The sequence below is a fragment of the Amia ocellicauda genome, chromosome 13 (assembly GCF_036373705.1).
Source record: "Amia ocellicauda isolate fAmiCal2 chromosome 13, fAmiCal2.hap1, whole genome shotgun sequence".
Lineage (NCBI taxonomy): Eukaryota > Metazoa > Chordata > Actinopteri > Amiiformes > Amiidae > Amia > Amia ocellicauda.
The window spans coordinates 30,582,556-30,604,838 of NC_089862.1; the positions used below are offsets into that span (position 1 = coordinate 30,582,556).

Sequence of the window (22,283 nt, forward strand, 5' to 3'; positions counted from 1 at the left end):
ATGCTAATGTGTATAGTGTTGTTTTTTCAGAGTGTTTGATATCAATTGCAATTACGTTTTTTAATTCTGAACTGTTACTTATATTATGTAAGGTTATGCATAACTTAATATACTTTATAAATAACAGTGTGACTTTCATTCTGTTTGACAGTATTGGACTGATGTATACCTGACCTGGAACCCTGAACAGTACCCGGGGGTTCAGAACCTGCGATTTCCCTCCAACCAGATCTGGGTACCAGACATTCTCCTGTATAACAGGTAAGGGCTGCTGCAGAATGGCAATGAGTCGTTACAGCGTAGTGCTGCTGGCTGCAGTGTGAGCAAAGGTTAAATTGATGTTGTTGTTTCTTTCAGTCAATAAATCAGTTAGCCTATAGGCTCCTCATCTAAGTGTCTCAGGGCATTCAGTAAAATCCTCCTGACATAAACAGTCTTAGCTGAGTTGTATGAGAGATCCCTGGAGAGGGAATTCCATGGAGCAGGGATGCAGAAAGTTGGGAGTGTCAGTTAAAAGATACTCTTATGGAAGGGAAAGCTGTATGTAGGTCAGCGTTGCAGACATTGCAGAGCACAGTGGAGAATCTAGTATCCCTTCAGCATGTTGGAGAGGTAGGTCAGTGCCATGATTCGCCGCACTTTCAAGGTAGGCACTGGGATATTGTAGTTAATCCTAAGGGCTGCAGGCAAACAGGAATAGAATTATACATACCATTAATAATTACGCTCTGAAACACCTGATTGGATCTGATTTGCTACTAACTTCAATTCAATTAGAACTCAGGTGTAGCAATAACAAGGAGGCCATGAGACCCAGATTAAGCCGCAGGTCTATTTGTCAGTGTTAGTCACTGGCAATCTACACCTTCAGAATCCTCCCCACCCCCCGACTTTTCATTAATGATCATTTTTAGTTTTAATTCAATAGTTTTGAGTATGTAGAACACAATAAGTTTTTCCATTCATCCTTAATTGTATTTCAGTAGATATATTAAAGTCTTTTCACATTAATTATTTATTTGAAGCAATTATAATTCAATGTATTACTTATTTCTATCTTATTTATATACTAGAAAAGTAAGCACTTAAACCATTAATGAATAGAACATTTATATATTGTGTTCATATGCTGCATTAGTAAACAGTCCAATTCCCAATGGTTGTGCTCAGCCATTTTAGAAAAAAATACAAAATTGGAGAGAAAGGCTTTATATAATTTACTTAAAAATCAGGTGAAAGTAGAGCTCTCTTCGATAAAGCTTTGCATAGCCAGGGTTTGAGTAACTAACATGTCTATCAGCACAAACATTTTTAAGATACTCAAGACAGGTGCAAGCTGAGATGGCTGACATGCTTGTCTGTAAGATCTTAGTAGAACATGTAATTTCACATTTGACAACTCTATTGGAAATTCTAGGAGTTTAGGCACAGATATACTTATGATTAATCAAGTAATTGTGTCTGTAGTTTTGGCAGGAAACTCAATGGATTTGAAATCGATTCTCTGTCCAAATAGGTAAGGATAACTGTATTTGGCCCAGACTGAGAATGAACTTTGAACTTATATAACAGGTGTAATTGCTTTATGCCATGGTGGCAACATTAGTCCTTGCATTGTGAGGTGTTACTTAGAAAAGCATCACAATTCTGTGCACAGGAATGTCCCCAACTGGAAAACAGGCACCACAAAATATATCTGTAACAGCACAAAACTCCATGCACAAAACTAAGAAATAACAACATTATGAAATGATGCAACTTAATAATAACATTCAGCCTTTGCTATAAATCTCTGAGATTGCATATAAACTACAACATTACAAAATAAGGGAACACTTGATGAAACCTGTTGATATATTTTATATGAATTGTTTGTAAAATGTGTAGTGGCTTTAAAATATGTCTATCAATAAATTACACACTAGATTAAATTGCGTTCGGAATATAACCGCTGCACCAAAATGTTTTTATATTTGTCATTGAGCAGACTATTGTAGGTAAAATATGCAAGGCACATGGGACCAACTATCCCCTTGTCTGGGTATAATTCAAGGAGACATTTCAATAAGAATAACTATTAAATGGTATACATTACAGAAATGCATTTTACCTTGAAGGTGATTCTGAAATTCTTAATGAAGCCTAGAACCAAGCAAAAGAGATTTAACTACAACTAATATTGAGTCTCAAAATGAAGTTGAGGATTGTTGTCTAATGAAATGATACACAACATTAAACATTTTCATGGTCAGAATAAAACCATCATACCAGGATATTATAATAGCAAAACCGACTGGGTATTACAATGCTTCTGAGTGGAATGAAAATATTTAAAAATGCATTTAACTTATTCTTACTTAATGACTGTTTTAATGTTAGATTTCATAAGGGTTTCTGACATGTAATAAATTATGTATGTAAAGGAATATTTACAATTTTAGGAAATCCCTTTGTCTTGATTGTTGTCCATGACTTTTAAAAGGTTATTTAGGGTGATCGTTCAGAAATGTGCTAACTTGATAAGTGTTCAAATTGTAATGATTTATATAACAAAAGCAAAATGCTGAATACATTAAGACAGAATAGGGGGGTATCCCACTTCATGGAAATTTAAATAATCCTTACAGTTTTATCTTGTCTGTGTTTAACAAAGTCTAAAAGTTCATAAATAAGTTTATGTAAATTAATATTTATTCACGTAAATGAATCACTGAATAGCATTTTTTTTTAAATGAATGCCGAGTAATTTCAACTATAACTGTACGTGTGAAAAAGACAAAACAAACAGTAATCAGACACTGTTCGTTTTTGCAGACATAATTACAGATTTTTCTGAGGTTTGACTTTTCTCCTACAGTAACTCTCATTGTTTTTCAATATAGTCTATGATTGTGTTACTGAAGACTGTGATTTTTTTGTTGCCACTGGAATTTCATTGCATGCAGTCCATAGTGAAAACACTAAACTGGTTTTGGGTTAATAGTTGTAGGGGGTGTATTCAAGATCACACATCTTTTGAGCCATTCCTCTCAGGTGAAAAATGTCTGCTGCTGGCTTGCATTTGCAAAGCAGGAGTTATGCAACAATGTCAAGCTAAGTGCAGCAGTCACAAAACATCGCACTCCAAAATAAATTGGTTCCTCTTCGCTCTACCTAAGCTAAAATAAATACATAACATTCACATCTGTTTTCCAGATTTGTCTTAAACCTGAATCGACACAAAGCAAGTGGTATGAAAACTGGTGCACTGTGGCATCAAGCTGTGTGAATACACACGCATTACAAAGTCAGGGAGAACATTCCAGTTGTGTTGCAAAATTGTTCAAGTACAGTCTTGTGTCCAGTATTGAAGAACAAACATCCACAGTCCGATGCTATTCGTCCTATTGCAGTGTTTGTATGTAAGGAGTTTCTAATATTATTTTATTATATAAAAAAACAATACAGTGCTCCTGTTTAAAGCCACATTAACAACAAACAACATCTGTGGAAAAATCAGACTCAGTGCAGGAGTTTACATCTCTAAGCAGCTACTGTACAGAAGAAAAGCAAGTGAATGTGTATTTTCATTTTTATTGAAAACATGCACCTGTGTATATTAAATATTAACTATTGACTATGAAGATAACAGTTAAAAACCTTTGAGTCATAGATATTTTTCTGGATCTAATCTGGACTTTTTCTAACTATTCCACATTCTGTATATTTCCACACTTGGAAGGAAGAAAGGCAATCAATGAAAAGCTTTCACATGATTATATCAGTAAAAAATATAATTGGATTTAATACAATGAACTGATAATTAACTGTTATATATTTTTAAAATGTTATTAGGTGCCGGATTAAATCAAAACTGAACTGTACTCAGTTTAAGCTTCATTTTGCGTAAGATACCGCTTTTTTCTAATCATAAATGTTACCGCTATGATGTACAGATTTGTATTTTTACATTAGCGGGTGGGTCAAAGTTTTGATTTAATCCGGCCCTAGCTTTGGGTTCGTCTTCATCTCTTGAATGGACCTAACATATTTGGACATGTAGATATATTTTGCCAAATAATACAGCCATTTACATGTTCTTGTGTCTGACTTACTTGTTATGCTATAGAGTGACATAAGGACAGTCTGTAATAACGGACACAGATGCAGGGTGAATATCATTTCACACATGTTCAGATTTACACTTGCTTAACAGTGCATGCTCCCCTGGATAGGCAAGTGTTTACTGGAATGCAGATGAGACTGAGCAATTAATCAGTCAGACTCTTGAATGAAAGTAAACAAAAATATTTAAAAAACGAGAGAAGAAAAACATTTTTTAACCCTCAGAACCACATTACAGAATAGAACAATTATTTAAAAAATACAATTTATTACAGAATCTATTTTTCTAAGCATCCTGTTGGATTGCAGTAGTAGGCTTCTTTTTTATCAAGATTAATTAATCTTATACAACGTTACATAGGCCTGCAGTCATACTTTAACATGCCACTTCAGTATTTATTAGAAAGCGTGAAACACACATCGTTGACATTCTGGACTGGCATACTCTCACCAGCGGTTAAGCTAAAGTCGCTTCACGTAACGTACATAAGAATGCTCAAGTCTGAAGAGTATGGCACTCAATAAGAAATCAAGCACAGTCAGTCAATCAACCTGGAAATTATCTGCATATAACATTGCAAGAAGAGATATACAACCATTTGTTTTTCTAACAGGTGAAACTTTGGTACCTAGAAGGGGGCAAAACACTTGTGGTATGGATTTCTGGGAAGCGACACAGTAATGTTCTCAAAGAAGACATCAGTTCAAAGAAGACATTTTGGCTGTTCCCGTTTGAGCAGCAACAAATGAAGGTGCATGTCAGTTTTGACAGTTAAATCAACCAAAAACATCCAACCACTCAACAAAAGTGAAAAATATGTTTCATAGATATTTTTATTTGCCTGGCTACACCCAATATAAACCAAAGAGGAAACTGTGGTGTTATTCAACCTGCCATAAAATGTCTCCAATATTTCCTCACCTGAGAACCTTCTCTGTGGAGTATGGTAGCTAGGTCACCTGGGATATCATTATGAAGTTCTTCAGCACAGGTGAACAGATCGTTTGGAGGGACAGCAAGAACCCAGGGCCACCCGTGTTTGGCTCTACTCGTGTACACCCTCAGTCTCAAGTGATAAACTGGTGTGGGAAGGGTTCTTGTTAAGCCAATATTATCCTTTGTGACAAACACTTCTGGCACTTATTTGGCAGCTTGTTGCAGCTTCCACACACAGCCGTCAGTTCACAGAGTATCCAGGAATCCCTGCGGCCAGTCTCGATACAACCCCCCCACCTCAGACCGTTGCCGAGGTTGTCTGAGGTCTCTGTCTCCCTATAACAAAATTAAATCAAGGATCTCATTATGTCTTGCTCACTGAAGCCATGATGACTCAGACAAGTCCACTGAAGCGACGTGTCTTCTTTCCCTCTCAGTTAAGTTGCACATGTGTCATTGGGTGGTCTAATTGAACTTTTTCAAGAAGTCTTAAACTATTATCTTTGACTTACTGGCTTCAATTCAAGCCTGCAGTGTAGGCTTTAGCCTAAAACCTCCCTCCTGCAGGGATGAGCTCCAAGTAATTGTAAAAGGATGGTAGCAATGTTATTTGTCTTGGATATGGTGGGCATGCAGGTTTTATAAGTGTTTGTGTAGTGGAACCAAAATTGTATTTCTTAAATGTGGGAAATATTTTGCAATCGCTTTGTTTGTTTGTTTGTTTGTCTTGTTTTGCTACTGAAATGAGAAATATATGTTTTAAATATAATAATTGCATAATTGAAAATATGAATACATTTGATCCCCTGAGTGTAATAAAATGTTAGGTGGAGACAATAAATAATTAAATACCTGATGAATCCAAAGATAAATCAAATAGCACTTTAAAATAAACCAAAGCAAATGCTTTTTTTAATAGAAAATGGTTTGGTTGTAACTAGTAGAAATAGCTAATGTACCTCAGGGTCCTTCATTCTTGCTTCTCAGGATTGACTGGGTTTTATATCAGTTGAACTCTCTGTCACTAAGGCTAATTGAACCACTTAATCAAGCTATTACTTAATTAGACCTTTTTCTACAATGTGTTCAGCTCTTGAAAGCTTGAATGTGGTTAGAAATTAGAATGAAGCTAGTACCAAATGTTGGGTTTCATAACTCTCATTTAGATATAAGATGTATTTTCTTATCAATTGCCAGCTGTCTGCAATTTACTAATTTGGGCCTTCGCACTACAGGTTCTTTATTTTGTGTTTAATAGAGTGAAAATCCCACCTCTGTCTGTAAATTACGAAATTGGTAGCCTTTGGTAAGAGTTGTTTAGTTGGGAGATTCTAACTTGAGAATGCATTGCCTTCAGAAAAGTCAGAAAACCCTTATTTTCTTCAACTGGCATTTTACCATTTCCCTGTCAGTTCAGTATGCATTCAGATTGTAAACTGCTTTGCTGGAGATGAGCTTTTCTGTGACTAATTGGAATTTAGGAACATTCTTTAACATAGAGCTGTTTCCTGTTTTGGCAACTAATTTTGGGATTATGACCAATGTGACGGGAAGGTAACACGTACAATGGATGCCAACCTCAAGCATTTCTTTCCAGTGCTTCTAACAATGGCAGAGTTATTGGTAAAGTGGTGATACTGACAGTCCTTTTCCTGTCCAAGGCAATATCTCTTGATTAAAATGCACGGCTTTGGGCTCCACTCTATGGTGCTTTGCACATCAACCCACAAATCACTATTTGTGCATGGCTAGATTACCTTTGTAAAAAAGATAGAAAGTATCCTCTCCAATTTCCCCCTTGCAGGATCTACAATATGATCTTAATAAGGTTACTGCCCCAATTCATATCATTTCATGGTATGATTAGAACAGTGTCAGTAACTTATATTAGACATCTTTGTATTTTATTACCACCTTCACTCCATTCATAAATTGAGTCAATTGCTTTTAATCTTGTAACATGGGACCCTGTGCTGTATATTCAACAAAATTGTCTCCTCTGATCTCATAAACCATATAATTTGCAGCTTATTATTATTAAAGGTTATGTAAGGAACATTGAACATAAGTACTATCACAGATGAGTGGAGGCCTTCAGCCCATCTTGATCAGCAGGCTGTTAGAAATTTAATCATCCTTTACATTTTTCTGGAATTCCTCAGGTTACTCAGCACCCACATGGGGACTTGGAGTACAGATAAAGACAATTAAATTAAGTGTGTATATATATGAATATTCCAGTTCAGTGCAAAAACACACTGGAGGCAATACATGTCTATTTGTTTTATTTGTCTGTTGTTGTTCTTCTGTTATCTGTGTTGTTATTTGGAAATCTTAACCGTGAAAACAGATTCAATACGTTTCAAGAAAGCACATAGATATTAAATAGTGTCAGCTAGCCAAGAGATATTATGAATACAAGCAACAGAAAATTGATTTGCCACATACATACAATGCATACTGTGAAATAACAAAATGCTAGTAAAAATCTAGTAAACATAGGTACAAGGTGTGAGGGAGGGGAATATATGAAGAGGAATATATAAACTAATTTAGATGAGGCAAAAGTACTTTCATACACTCAGCTAAATATTGAACAGATGTGAATATCATATCACAACAGATTCCCTCCATCCCGAACTTATGAAGTTGGGCTACCCCCTCCTCTATGCAAACTAAGACCATTATAGATTAATTGAAATGTAGAGGATGGCCTTCATGTTTGGTAAACCTGCCATTTTATATTCAAGTGCATAAAGATAGTAATTATTTACTACATAGAAATCCACTTAAGGATTCTACAAGGCATCTTACCTTAATAGTATCAAATAAACAACAAACAGGCATTGAACCCATTACTCAAACACCCACAAGCCTTTGTGTAAATAACTATCTTCTGCTTTGAGTCCTGAACTGCATTTCATTGACTTTCAGGTGTGCCCTCTGGTCCTGGGCTCTGTGCTGGGTGGAAAGTCAAACTTTGGTTGATATTGGTTGTCATTCTTTTGAACAACCTTGATCAAATAATTACATCTTTCTTGCTATAGGCTAAACACATGTATTAATTTTCATATAGTTTCATATAGTTCCTCTATCTCCTGATATATGTGCATAATTCTTTGTATTACTATTACTATGGATGGTATTATGAGTTAACTTTTATTTTTTTATGTTACCATTTGTATTTTATTGTATTGTCTTGGTCTTATTTATTTATTTACACATGCTTTGATAGATAGACTACTCTATTGCTCTTTCACACATTTGACATTTGACCTGCCCTAGATACACACTAATTTATTAAGAATAAGTTTACATTGTCACGTCTCAGCTCAGAGTTGTATCCTGCCCAGTTTGTGTTAGATTTTGTTTTCTGCTCAAAGAGTGTTTAATTTAATTTAATTTAATTTGTGTCATCTTCCAATCAGAATTTCTACAGATGTCATCTGCAAATGATCACTTGATAGTGATAACTGTCCAAACCATTGTGTTGAATATTAATAGACACATACTTATGATTTCACACCTGAGTCTCTGGGCAGTTTAAAATCTTTCTATCAACCCTTCTTTTGTGTAAAGTTTTGCAATTATTTATGTAAGAACATCAATAATGAATACACCTGTGCTGCTTATATGTCAGTGAAGGTAAATCATTTATGAATATTGCATTACAATTCATAGTCCATTACTTATAGCAGAACTAATTTGAAAATATGCTATAATATATAATATATAACTATTCATAACTTTGATCAAATTACACATTATACTCAGTTTGTATATCTATAGTATTGTATTGTATTGTATTTTTTACCCTTTTTACCAATTTGTAAATTATTATTTTGACAAATTTGATAAACAAATTATCACATGATGTACCTTTGAAAATGTCAGAATTGTTGCTGTAGAAAGCAGTATGTGCAGTATGAGAATGACCTGCAAGAACCTGGAGGGTCTAGGAATAAGAATACTTTTTTTTCTTCAACAATCACATTTCTCCTAAGTGTGTTTTCTTGTACCCGAATATGCAGCTTTCGAACCCATTATATAATATGTAAGAGGGTGATCCTGTTAGGTTGCTGGGTAGGTGGGTTGAACTAAGTTTAGTGTTTGCTGGCAGGAAATATATTTTCATAATATACAATATATCCGTTCTCCATGGGATATAGTAAATCTGCTTTATTGCCAAGGTTTACACAGTTCTTTGTTTTAGTAATCCATTGATTGACATGATCAATAACCTGATAAAGGATACAGTGTGTGTTATGATTGAACTGTGGGTTCTGTGCATTAGCCTTGTCTTGTCCGGTTTGTGTGAAATTCCCATGTATTATTGAGTGAGAAAACTCTCTTGTATGTCTTACATATGTCTCTTGATTGTAAATTATTTATGATAATGTTTTTAAGAACAGTTATAGTGTTCTCTCATGTGACCGTGCTATAGTGCAGAACCTTTCCCAATTTCTAAGTGCATGAACTGCATATCATGTATATTGTATATCACATACACAGTACACTTCCATCACATTTTGAAATGCAATTCAACAGAAAAGAAAGAAAAAAGGCCTACTCTACTACTACATAATAATAATCATAATCATTAGTAGTAGTAGAATTCATTGATATATTATTTTAATATATTTAAATTAATTCTTAATTGCTTGAAAAAGGACAGAATTGTGTACATGTACTTCAGTCTGGTAAAGCTACCCTCAGTTTTTGAAACAATTGTGCCTCCAGCAATACTGTAGCAATACTGATTTATATGTGATTGCAGCTGCCAGGACTTAGTTATAATTGTGTAAACTGATTATTAAAGGTCAGAAGCTTCCAGAACCTGAAATAATTACTACTGTAGCTAATTGCAGATGTTTTGATGGTACTAAAAAAATATTATTTTGAATATAATAATCTTTATTCTTATTCGCCCAGAAGAATATATGACCCTCCATATAAAGTATTTGGAAGTTTATAGTTTATAGTTCACCCACACAACGCAGACACATCAGTTTGTATGGCATTTTAAAATACTGTCAGTGGGGGGTAATTCTGTAAAGAATGTTAATTAACAAAAAATACATATCTTTGATCTCTGCAGTTTTATTTCTCATCCATCAGATCACTATTTAAATTGAATATTTTTTCATTAAATACCTCTTTAATCAAATAACTTCTTAATTGTGAATGTGCAATGTGTAAATCAATCCGTTTTAAGTATTGTATTCCCAGGAGGACACAAGTTATTTCACCATTATTTTTTATTTTGTATTATTTATTGCATCATATTCAGATAAACATAAAAACCAACACCATTTACTGGCAACATAAATGGGCAATAACAAATGCTTTATGATATATTTCAAAACATAGGAGGGAATGGGGGGAGGGACAATATAGTATATTTCAAGACTTGAAGGGGGTGCTTTGTTTGTATTATTTTGTGTACATTTGTTATATAATGTGTATCATGTTGTTGTGTGCACATTACGGTGTGTACTGTTCTTTGTGTTGTATTATGTTATTTTAAATTATCATGTGGCATTAATCTAGCAATAAATTCAGATATAAAATTGCAGGTGTCCAGGTCTTATTGAAAAGGTCACCATTGTTTAATATGTGCCATTGACCACATCCACAGGTATGATTAAAACATGTTAAGGTTGTCATTCAATCAATACAGTCCATGGTTGGAGAGTGGCACATTACTTCTTGTTGTGCAGTTATGTTAGGATCGTTCAACAAGCAAAACTAGTTCTGTCCAGATGCATCTTGCCTGACTACATCAGAACAGTAACAGTATTAGTGTGGCCACTCTGAGGGACAACAGATATGTTTTTATTCTCAAAATTGGATAGGGCATTAAAATGCACATCTGTAAAACTGAAATGGTCTCTACTAAGTTAATGACTCTTTGCGCACTGCCTTGCATACAGCGTTCACAGCTTGTTGGGCTTTTCGTGATGTAATTTCGCCCCTGGCGCCTGCCGTTCCGTCCTGGACTCCTGACACACTCGCTGAGCTGTGTCTGTGTTTACACACTACCCAGAGGCACATCTGTTTGAAAGTGACTTTTGTTAATTAGATCCTGTCTTGTTAGTTATAAAATACAGCTGATTTAATTCAAAGTGGTGTTTAAGGCTGTAAGGTTTTTGCTTTTGTGTTGTTGTTGTTGTTGATGATGTTTTACTTTTATTTAAAAACAAGTGTAAAAGTGCTCTTTACAAAATAGAGGGGGCTATGTGTTATGAAAATGTGTGAAATGCTTAGACTCTAGATATCTCAGGATTTAATTTACAAATTAAAAAGTGGGACCATTTAAATACAGGCATGTCAAACAGTTAAACTGGATATATATTGTTTTTGTGTGGCAGTTTTAGTGGGAATATTTTAATCTGGAGCCTTTTATTTTCATCATTCATGGAGACTCCAACAGCAGGTTGAACGCCATCCTTGTAGGTTGACAGACTGGAGCCGATTATGGAAAGCCCAGACAGATATTTTACGGCCCACATCTGTTAAATGTGTGAGTGAAGTGTGATTGGTTGGCAACCACACAATGTCATCATGGCTATCACTTGCCCTGTGTCACCAGGATTTCGCACTGGTTGTAAGCAGCTTGCCAATACCGTTATGTGATTGATTCGCTTTTGGAAGTTCAAAATTTGAACTAATTGCATGGAGCATCTGCTGAGTTGACTGGATGCTGTTTTAGAGCCTCATTTTGCAAGCAAGTCGAGATGTGTTGGGGATGTTGGCTGCTTGGGGCCACTGGGTCACACTAGTCTGCCAGGAGAGGAGCGCTACGCATTTTATATATTAAAGCACAACAATACAAAAAATAATGGCTAAACCTTATCTGTTGAATATAAATCTAATAACTGATAATAAGTTGTGTTTGGAAGGAAGACATTCTGTGAAAGTAGACGTTGAATGAAATGCTATACATGCAATTAATATAGCTGATTGTCTGTTCCTAATGGTATCATTACAATATCTGGATTAGAACAAATGAAGTGATGGCAGCAGCCTAAGTCCACCAAGTAACAAAACATAAAGATTATTTTTTATTATTATTGTTTTATTTGTTTTAAGTTGTGTTTTTATCAAATGTTTTTATAAAAAGTTTAGCTAACATACATTTGTTTGCTTTCCTGTTTTACACACTCTACTTTGATCAATAAAAAATATATTGTTTTAGAACTGACCCAAGGATGATATTGCACTCCTGTATTCTGCATTGTGTACCTTAAATACGGTTTGACAGTGCTTTCATACTGTGGAATTATTTATTTAGTGCTTGTTTTTAATCCTAATTAAAACAATTTCAATTTCTCAGTGATGGATTAAGAATACTGCTTATCTCGGGACTGCTGCATTTGTACTTAACAATCAATGGAAGGGAAAAAGCACATTATCTGAGGTTTAATGGGTCTTAAAGGTCTAAGGGCCTTAAAGGTTTAATTCCAAAATGTATGGTGACCTCTGGCTTTTATTCATACAGCTTACTGGGTTGTGGAAATGACCTGGATTTCAACATTTGTGGAATTCTACCTATAAACACTGTTAAAGCCCTGTGCTATAATGCAATGCAGGTGTTATAAAGCTGTTTAAAATAAAGCTATGCTTTTCCTTAGCCAGGGAAGATCTGCACATAGACATCTCCCATCTAGGGAATGGGTTTTGCTTTATTGAAAATCACAAATGACAGGGAATTTCCACCTGGGACTCCACAGCCAGTGTTTCAGCAATCTGCTACGATAATGGGCCGTGGTGACTTAGGTACTTTGATGCCATGGATTTATTGGGATAAAAAATACTTCTCTTTGCAGCAGCAGAATATTCAACTGCACATCAGACGAAAAGGTGGAGTTAAAGATAAGCAAGCTTGGAAGTGAATTTGGATTCCTTCATTTGAAATATTTTTGGAGGCATTGTAATTATTTTTAATTGTCCAGGGGGTAGGGCTTGTTAAAAGCTTGGCCGATGTGCCAATACTGGGCACCTATCCCATTGACAGGTCTAATCAACTTGCGTCCAGTGCAGCTTTATTTTTTTTAAGTTAATCTTCCAGTTACAGAATGGGGAAGCAAGTATATTTAAAAAAACGTGTAACATGCAGTCTATATCTTAGAGTAAGAGACACGAGTGAATTGTCCAAAGACATAAGCCATATGTTCCTCACATAAACAGGTTTAAAGAGCAAACAAACAAACAAACAAACAAACCAATAAACAAACAAACATCAAGGATAGCTGTCCCTGAAGGAAAGTATTTGTGTTCAGTAGCAGCATGCACTGCCAGTCAAGTAATACCAGTTGAAAGTGCAGAAGTGCCTCAAGAATAGCTTGATGTCTGATAGTGGATTGAGAAGTACGAAAATGTGATCATTTTGACAGCATCCAGTGAGTCAGGTCCAGCTGGTAAAAAATCATTGTGAAGCTGCATGACTGCTACAAGATCCAAGATACAAGAAGTCTGACCCCGGCTCTGTCATGGATGTCCCGTCTTGCAACCAAATCATTTATATATAGTAAATCTCTTGTTACACTACAAACCAAAAAAAACATCCAGACTGTAATATATAATGTACAGTATATTATATCACAATTGGTATATCACATATCACAATTGGGAGTTGTCTGGTTGACAGATGTTTTACCTGGGTGCAGGATTGACTTTTCAGGAATTATTTAAATTTACATTTTTAAATTTAGTTTTCTGTAAAGGTGTTTATAAGATTTTTGTGTGAACAAAATAAGAAACATATTAGACATTGCCCATTTTTTGTACAGTGTTTAGATTAAATATGTAGATGGTAACATGAAAGTGGGGTTGTGTACTGGTGCATTTAAGGAATGTTTTGAAAAGGAATAATTAATTTTCATTTTCATGCCGTACTCTCAGGACTGTGACTTCCCAGTGAAGAAATTCTCTCAAAATTATAGTTACCCTAAATAACCTAAAACCACAGTTTTGTCTTCTTTTCCATTATTTAAATACATTTGGTTAGTCTTAGTGTATGATCTGTAAGTCGATTCTTTTTGCTCTCTGCTGTTCATGAAGGAGCAATGTTTTGAAGAAATCTGATTTGGACAGTTTTTAAATGCTTGTTTATATTGATTCTTGGAAATGCAACACTTTTCTCAGGGCAGTCTGTGCAATGTATTTGAACTATTTCATCCTGAGAGATCTAGAGTGTTTGATTTAGGAGGTGAAGATAATTGTTTAAATTTTTTTGGGAATGTTAAAAGCAGTCTATTGAAAAGTTAACAGTTAATGTGCCTATATACGTTTTCTCAGGTACAAATGCATCAATTCAAACGTGGGGTACAAACACCAGAGTTTTCATTCATTAGTTTGTTTATTTCTAAATTCCAGTGCAGATGAAAGATTTGATGCCACCTTCCACACCAATGTCCTTGTCAATGCATCAGGGGCATGCCAATACATTCCTCCAGGTGAGTTAAAACAAACTAAAATTAAAAAGACTAACATTTAAAGTTTATTAACTGTGCAGCTGTATATGGAAGTTGCCATGCATACATCCTATAAGAGCAGTGATCACAACACTTTTTTTTCATATAATTTCATCAGTTTGTTTATAGCAAGTGCCACAGAGCTGTTATTGGACAAATACATGAGGAAAAAGCACAGCAGTCTATGGAAAAGTTAACAGTTAATGTACCTATATAAGTTTTCTCAGGTACAAACATCTATACCGTGTCCTAATTATATACTAAAGCAATGGAGGAGAAAAAGCATTTGGAAACCAGTGGCCAGACAGGTACCTTGGCTTGAAAGGGCCCTCTAATATAATTGCACTAGTAGAGTTAAAGGAAAGGTATCTCTTCAGACTTTAACAGAGGGGATTGTGAAGTGATTCAATTGAGGTTTTCAAAATCCTCAAGGGTATTATCTTCTGGACAAATGAACACCAGAATGTATGTGGCATAACAGGTTTTAAAGCCTATATTTAAATCTTGTGACACACTAGGTATCCTGAAGAGCACATGCTACATTGACGTGCGTTGGTTCCCGTTTGATGTCCAGAAGTGTGACCTGAAGTTTGGCTCCTGGACACACAATGGCTGGCTCCTTGACCTGCAGATGCTGGAAGTTGACATTTCAACTTACATCTCCAATGGAGAATGGGACTTAGTAGGTAAGATTTCAAAGAGATATTCCTATTAAGCCAGGCACAGACATTTTGATGCAAAGGTGCCCTACCTTATGCACGTTTCAAAAAGGTATAATAATTTACATTAATAATATCAATATCAAGAGTTCAATATATGAATTCTCTTGAGTTAAGGGCACTTTTTCTTTGCTCTCTTTTTTAAAATACTGTTGAATCAATGTTGAAATATATTTTTAAAGCTGCTTTATAGACTAGGAATATGTTTGTATGTAGCTGTGTTTGAGGCTGTTTGCTAAAGTGTTTGCTAAGATGCAGGAAGTTCGAAACTGGAATGTTTGAAATTATTTATATGTTGTGTATATTATTATTATTGTTGCTTTTTTGCACAAATGTATGAGATTTTGTTTTGTTGATTCCAGCATTAATTATACATAGGCATCATGTTTTGAAAGTGGTGTTTTCCATATTAAAGGCAGCTTCTGTTTCACAATAGGCTTTGAATTTTTTTAAAAAGTGTCAGTTTTTTTGTTTTGTTTTTTTGTTAATTTTTTTTTTAAATTCTACTGCCTTTATCTTTTTCCTCTCATTGGAAAAAAATGCTTTCTGGTCCAGATTCATGCTGCTGTCAAAATGATAACTACTTCAAAGGGAATAAACTTCCATCTGTAAATGTTGATTAAGAAAATCAGAATCGTCCGGAAAACTGCTCCTCAATGGAAATAAACTCCATTGGGTGCCTGAACCCAACTTTTGCATAGTTAGGCTCCAACTGCACACAAACAAAGAAGGGAATAACTTTTGTTATCGTCCTTGCCAACAGGCAGCTGTGAAATGAGACTGGGACTGGGAATAGGGAGGCATTGTATGTGCGTGTTCAGTGTTTCCTGTGCTGTTTTATATCACTCTTCTAGAAAGTTTTAGATGAACCCTGGGATTTGTGTTTCTCGTTTTAAAAACAGTGGAATTTGGTGAATTATATTATATTTTTGGTACCATAATCATAAAACAGTGAACTGGCTTGTACTGGGATTTTTTTTCCCCCTTCAATTAATACTTTACAAATGTAACTAGCTCTTAGTCCTTATATATACTGTATATTACCTTACATATATTCTATATCATGCTATGCTTGTATTTGGTGTTTATGTTTCTTTATATTTTTTTACATCCAAAAATACTGTTAACAAATAGATTCTAATTTGGCAGTTTTTTGTTTTTGTCTCCATCTTAAGTGTCTGTTAAGGGCTTTTAGTAATGGTCTATGGATTACAACTGTCATATCTCTAGGTACCAATTTAACTATCATTTCAGCCTATTTTACGCTCAGATCTTTCAGTACTGATCAGGGTCCTTTAACATGAGGCATGTTAGTAGTTTCTTCCTAATTGAAAACCTGTGCAAAACATTAATTTAAGCTATTTGCCAATTCCTTTAAATCTTCTACAGTGAATTCATTATTATCTCCTAGACACGTGTTCCTTGACTATTATTTAGTTATTTGTATTACTCCCCCTAGAATTACATTGTATGTACACTGTAATAGACCATACTGTTTTAATTAATTAATTGCACATTATTCCAGGGCTTATGCAGTTGACAATTAAATGGCACTGTGGCAGATGGCTGACTTGCCACCTAATTTGAACTGTAATCCCACAAGTGTGATGTGTGTGCTGGACAGCTGACTCATTTACTATTTGCAGGGCATGACAATATTAAAACGATAATTCCTGATTAGTCCATCAATCAGACCTATAGAGACTGGGACATCTTAAAAATGGGCTAGAATAAAGACTGTTCAGAACAATGTGAATTAGAAAATTAAAAGGAACAAAAAGTGTATTTTTGGACACGCGATGCACAAAGCTCTGCAGAAAAGCCTCCAGCTTGAACATGATTAATCATCTAAAGGATTGCAAATAATATCCATGTTTGACAAGCAGATGATTATTGCCTGAAACTCCTCCTTTTCCTATCTCTGTCTAGAGTATGAAATTATTTAGCAAACACACATTTATCCACCTTAGGCCTAAATGGTTTAATAAACACTATCCTCCACCTGTAGAAGAGGGACAGAGAGCTCAATATAGGTTATAGGGAGAAACAAAAGATGTAGAGGTACAAATTAGCAGTTTGGCGAAGTGAGTAGTGGGTAAGGACTGGGATCCTGAATTTAATATGGTCAGAATTAGAAATTGTAGAGTTTGAAATAGGAAAGTACCGTGAGAAGAATGAAAGAGAGTATATGAGACAAGCAACCTCATTCTGAGCAAGATGAAGAGGGGGAATGGTGGGTGCAGGATGAATAGCCAGAAGACAGTTGCTGTAGTCCAGACTTAATAAGACAAAGGCCTCAACTCAAAAGCAGATTAGGTAAGCAGTAAATTACTTATTCAGGAGATGTTGCTTAGACAGAAACTGCCAGTGGCTGCCAAGGAAGATCTGTGTTCAAAGTAGGATGAAAGGCAATCAGAGATGTGAAAGGAAATGCCAGAATCAAAGAAGGGAAAACCGAGGAAGATTTAGGGCAACATCTGCAGAGAAATTGTAAGACAATAAGTGAGAGGAGATAACAGAACCCAGAGAGTGAGTTTATATCAAGTAAAGTATGGTTCCCAGCATGGATTCCAGGAAACCAGGAAGGACTGGTCATAGAGGTAGGAAGGGAATCAGATGGGATTTCCAAATCTGACAGAGCAGACAGGACAATGGAGTGGTTAACCGTGTCAAAAGAGGTCACGTATAATTAGGACAGAGCCTCTAAGAGCTGGGGTTGTGCTCTATTCTGAGCTGCTGACAAGTCCAAGTTGATTTCAGCCTCATCAGTTATGACCAGACACTTCTTTCTGGCATTGACCCTTTTGTCAGATTGCATTAGATGACAGTACAGTGTTACTGCTTGTGAGATCTGGCTGCTCTGAGCGGTACTTATTCCCCCGAACATAAGGCATTTCAAATTAGCGAAAATTATATATCTCTGTCAGTTTTATGAAGGCTCTTGGATCAGAGGGTTCTTTCTGGCTCAAAATAGTTGTATTTTAATATGCTTCAATGATAAGTCAGTGAGGTCCTACTAAACTATCTGGCCCCAATGAAAACCTCTGCTGTCCAATAACATACATTTCCAAAGATAACTGCTTTGTCCTTCATTATCCCGGTTGTTAAAAGGTTTGCTGCCTGACAAGCTACATTATTTTTAAATTAAAAGTAAGCCTGGAACTAGGTTCACCGGGAGATGTTTTTTTTATCAGGATCCTCCTTTGATTTATAATTTCTGAAACATGTTAGATGATTTCTTTATGTTATAATAGGAGGTAAGATTGAGAGTTGATGATATAGCATACTGACCTGAATCCACCTAAGCTTTTTCATTTGTGCTTTATGGACAAAACAAATACTGGTTATCCTTGTATAGGTGTTTAACGTGGTAGAGAACACACGTTTGTCTGAGCTTTTTTGACATTTTCTTTGTGTATGTCATGTGTTGTACATCTGGGGCTTCTACTTAAACATCCTAAAGTACTAGGATTTTGACTGCAAATGTCATTTAAATTCCAAATACTCCACATGGGGATTGTCATGTGATCACCATTATGGAATCATGAGGAGACGTTATGCATGTTAACACAGCACTATGACTTCTGTCTCCCACACAGGGGTCCCTGGGAAGAGAAATGAGCTGTATTATGAATGTTGCAAGGAGCCCTACCCAGACGTGACATTCACAGTGACAATGCGCAGACGTACACTGTATTACGGCCTCAATCTCCTCATCCCGTGTGTCCTCATCTCTGGTCTGGCACTTCTTGTTTTTCTGTTACCAGCTGACTCAGGAGAGAAGATTTCATTGGGTGAGACTCTTATGAATGCTTCAGTGGGCCTTCTGTTTTAATATCTAATTCCTGTTAGCATCCAACTTTAACCATTGGTTACCTTCTTTTACAACACTTTCCTTTCTTGGTTGTGAGTTTTAAGGTCATACAAGAACCTCAGCAGAGAACTTACCAAATAAACCATAAATTCTCCCTTTTTCTTTTTCAAATGTTCGGGTTGACACCTTATGTTCATAAATATGGGAAAAACTGAGACATTACTAAGTTATTTCATGAGTTCTCTTGATTTCTTTACACCATTTATATATAAATACATTTGTATATATATATATATATATATATATATATACAGTGAGGGAAAAAAGTATTTGATCCCCTGCTGATTTTGTACGTTTGCCCACTGACAAAGAAATTATCAGTCTATAATTTTAATGATAGGTGTATTTTAACAGTGAGAAACAGAATAACAACAAAAAAATCCAGAAAAACACATTTCAAAAAAGTTATAAATTGATTTGCATGTTAATGAGGGAAATAAGTAGTTGACCCCTTCAACTTAGTACTTGGTGGCAAAACCCTTGTTGGCAATCACAGAGGTCAGACGTTTCTTGTAGTTGGCCACCAGGTTTGCACACATCTCAGGAGGGATTTTGTCCCACTCCTCTTTGCAGATCCTCTCCAAGTCATTAAGGTTTCGAGGCTGACGTTTGGCAACTCGAACCTTCAGCTCCCTCCACAGATTTTCTATGGGATTAAGGTCTGGAGACTGGCTAGGCCACTCCAGGACCTTAATGTGCTTCTTCTTGAGCCACTCCTTTGTTGCCTTGGCTGTGCGTTTTGGGTCATTGTCATGCTGGAATACCCATCCACGACTCATTTTCAATGCCCTGGCTGAGGGAAGGAGGTTCTCACCCAAGATTTGACGGTACATGGCCCCGTCCATCGTCCCTTTGATGCGGTGCAGTTGTCCTGTCCCCTTAGCAGAAAAACACCCACAAAGCATAATGTTTCCACCTCCATGTTTGATGGTGGGGATGGTGTTCTTGGGGTCATAGGCAGCATTTCTCCTCCTCCATACACGGCGAGTTGAGATCATTAACAAGATCCTCCCGTGTAGTTCTGGGCTGATTCCTCACCGTTCTCATGATCATTGAAACTCCACGAGGTGAGATCTTGCATGGAGCCCCAGACAGAGGGAAACTGACAGTTATTTTGTGTTTCTTCCATTTGCGAATAATCGCACCAACTGTTGTCACCTTCTCAGCAAGCTGCTTGGAGATGGTCTTGTAGCCCATTCCAGCCTTGTGTAGGTCTACAATCTTGTCCCTGACATCCTTGGACAGCTCTTTGGTCTTGGCCATGGTGCAGAGTTTGGAATCTGATTGATTGATTGTTTCTGTGGACAGGTGTCTTTTATACAGGTAACGAGCTGAGATTAGAAGCACTCCCTTTAAGAGAGTGCTCCTAATCTCAGCTTGTTACCTGTATAAAAGACACCTGGGAGCCAGAAATCTTGCTGATTGATAGGGGATCAAATACTTATTTCATCCATTAACATGCAAATCAATTTATATTTTTTTGAAATTAGTTTTTCTGGATTTTTTTGCTGTTATTCTGTCTCTCACTGTTAAAATACACCTACCATTAAAATTATAGACTGATCATTTCTTTGTCAGTGGGCAAACGTACAAAATCAGCTGGGGATCAAATACTTTTTGTCCTCACTGTATATAGTGTTGCAGTTGACATATTCTCCATCTCGGTAGAGAGAAAGGGAATGTTTAAAATACTTTTAAAACTTGCAAACAGGAAAGTGCAAATCAGTTAATGTCATTATATGCAGAGATGTCAGACTAGACAAATAAAAATCATTAGGAAATGGCAGGTACTGAACTATTTTGTGGGGTAAGTGCTAGGTTTGTCCCTAGGGATGGTTTTGAATTGTATTCATATTTGGAACTGATAGGTGAATATTGGTGCCCGGTGAGGTAGGCATTTTAACATTTCTAAAGTATTAAATACTCCAGAATAAAAACAGAAAATACAGGGACTACAAATAATTTCAAATGTGTTATTTATATGGAAGATTCGTCTGATTGGTCGGAATTTACTAAAAATGTTAAATCTGAGAAATCTGTGATTGGGTTCCAGTGACTTTGATTGGGTTTGTTTTATTTCAGGGATCACCGTGCTGCTGTCCTTGACTGTGTTCATGCTGCTGGTTGCTGAAATCATGCCAGCCACTTCCGACTCTGTCCCACTAATCGGTAGGTTTATTGCAATGTATGTGTTTAACACACACACAGACAGCCCGATTCATCTCAACCTAACTGCTGTTGTGGGATTGTGGGTTAATATCAGCTCTAAGGGAGTTATCCTGTTTCCTCTCTTAAACCTACACTATAATTTAAAAAGCGAAAGTCTTACTAAATTGATTTAGCTGTATCTGAGATAGCCAGGTTTTGCTGCAGGAGCCTGTTACTTTCCTGCCCTTTACTTTTACCGTGAAGAAACAAAAATCCTTACAAAAACATTTTTTCTTTACAAAATAAAATATGACATTTTAATGACATTTTAAAGATATATTATGAGGTGGATTTAACAGATGTATACTGGTAACTGATCAACATACTATAGTACAAAATACATTGCTATTGCTAACACACTGAATGTAGGAAATGTGAAATGTATAAGGCACAGTACTTTGTACATGGCCTTGGTACGGGTCCAAGAAGCTTCTGTTTTGGTAAAGTAGTTGCAGGTGAGGATGTGAGGTGGTAGAGGGGGTTTGATGCCAGACCCAAACTGCCAGCAGCCTGGTGCATTGCACTACATGTCTTTCTACTGAGTTTTTGAAAGGAAATAATTGGCAATTTAAATTTCAGGATCCGGTGGCATGTCTTCAGAATATGCAGCATTTGCATGCACTTGTCATTTGTCTGTGACTCCTCAAACCAAGGTCTGAATGCGAGTCGCCCTTATTTCCTCAAACTACTTTAAGAAATAATTATTAAATTAAAATAATTGCCACATGTTTTCAAATAAGTGTCACAATGCTTGAGGACTTATTTTGGTTTGTTGGTTTGTTTCCTTATTTCATAGATAGATAGATAGATAGATAGATAGATAGATAGATAGATAGATAGATAGATAGATAGATAGATAGATAGATATGTTTTATTTAACAGATCCCAAAAACAATGAACACATTATAAACGTATACACCAAACCATATCAACCAGCAACTCAACAAGAGATGGAACATGTCAAA

At 35.9% G+C, this 22,283-nt stretch overlaps 1 protein-coding gene across 1 annotated transcript in view; it reads left to right on the forward strand.

Moving 5' to 3' along the window:
- The window catches only part of chrna8 (cholinergic receptor, nicotinic, alpha 8), an 89,169-nt gene that overhangs the window by 53,733 nt on the left and 13,153 nt on the right, over nt 1–22,283 (forward strand). The window contains exons 4-8 of the mRNA XM_066720586.1: nt 152–261; nt 14,420–14,499; nt 15,036–15,203; nt 18,836–19,030; nt 21,193–21,279. Coding sequence (XP_066576683.1) covers nt 152–261; nt 14,420–14,499; nt 15,036–15,203; nt 18,836–19,030; nt 21,193–21,279 — 640 coding nt within the window. The remainder of the gene's footprint in view (nt 1–151; nt 262–14,419; nt 14,500–15,035; nt 15,204–18,835; nt 19,031–21,192; nt 21,280–22,283) is intronic.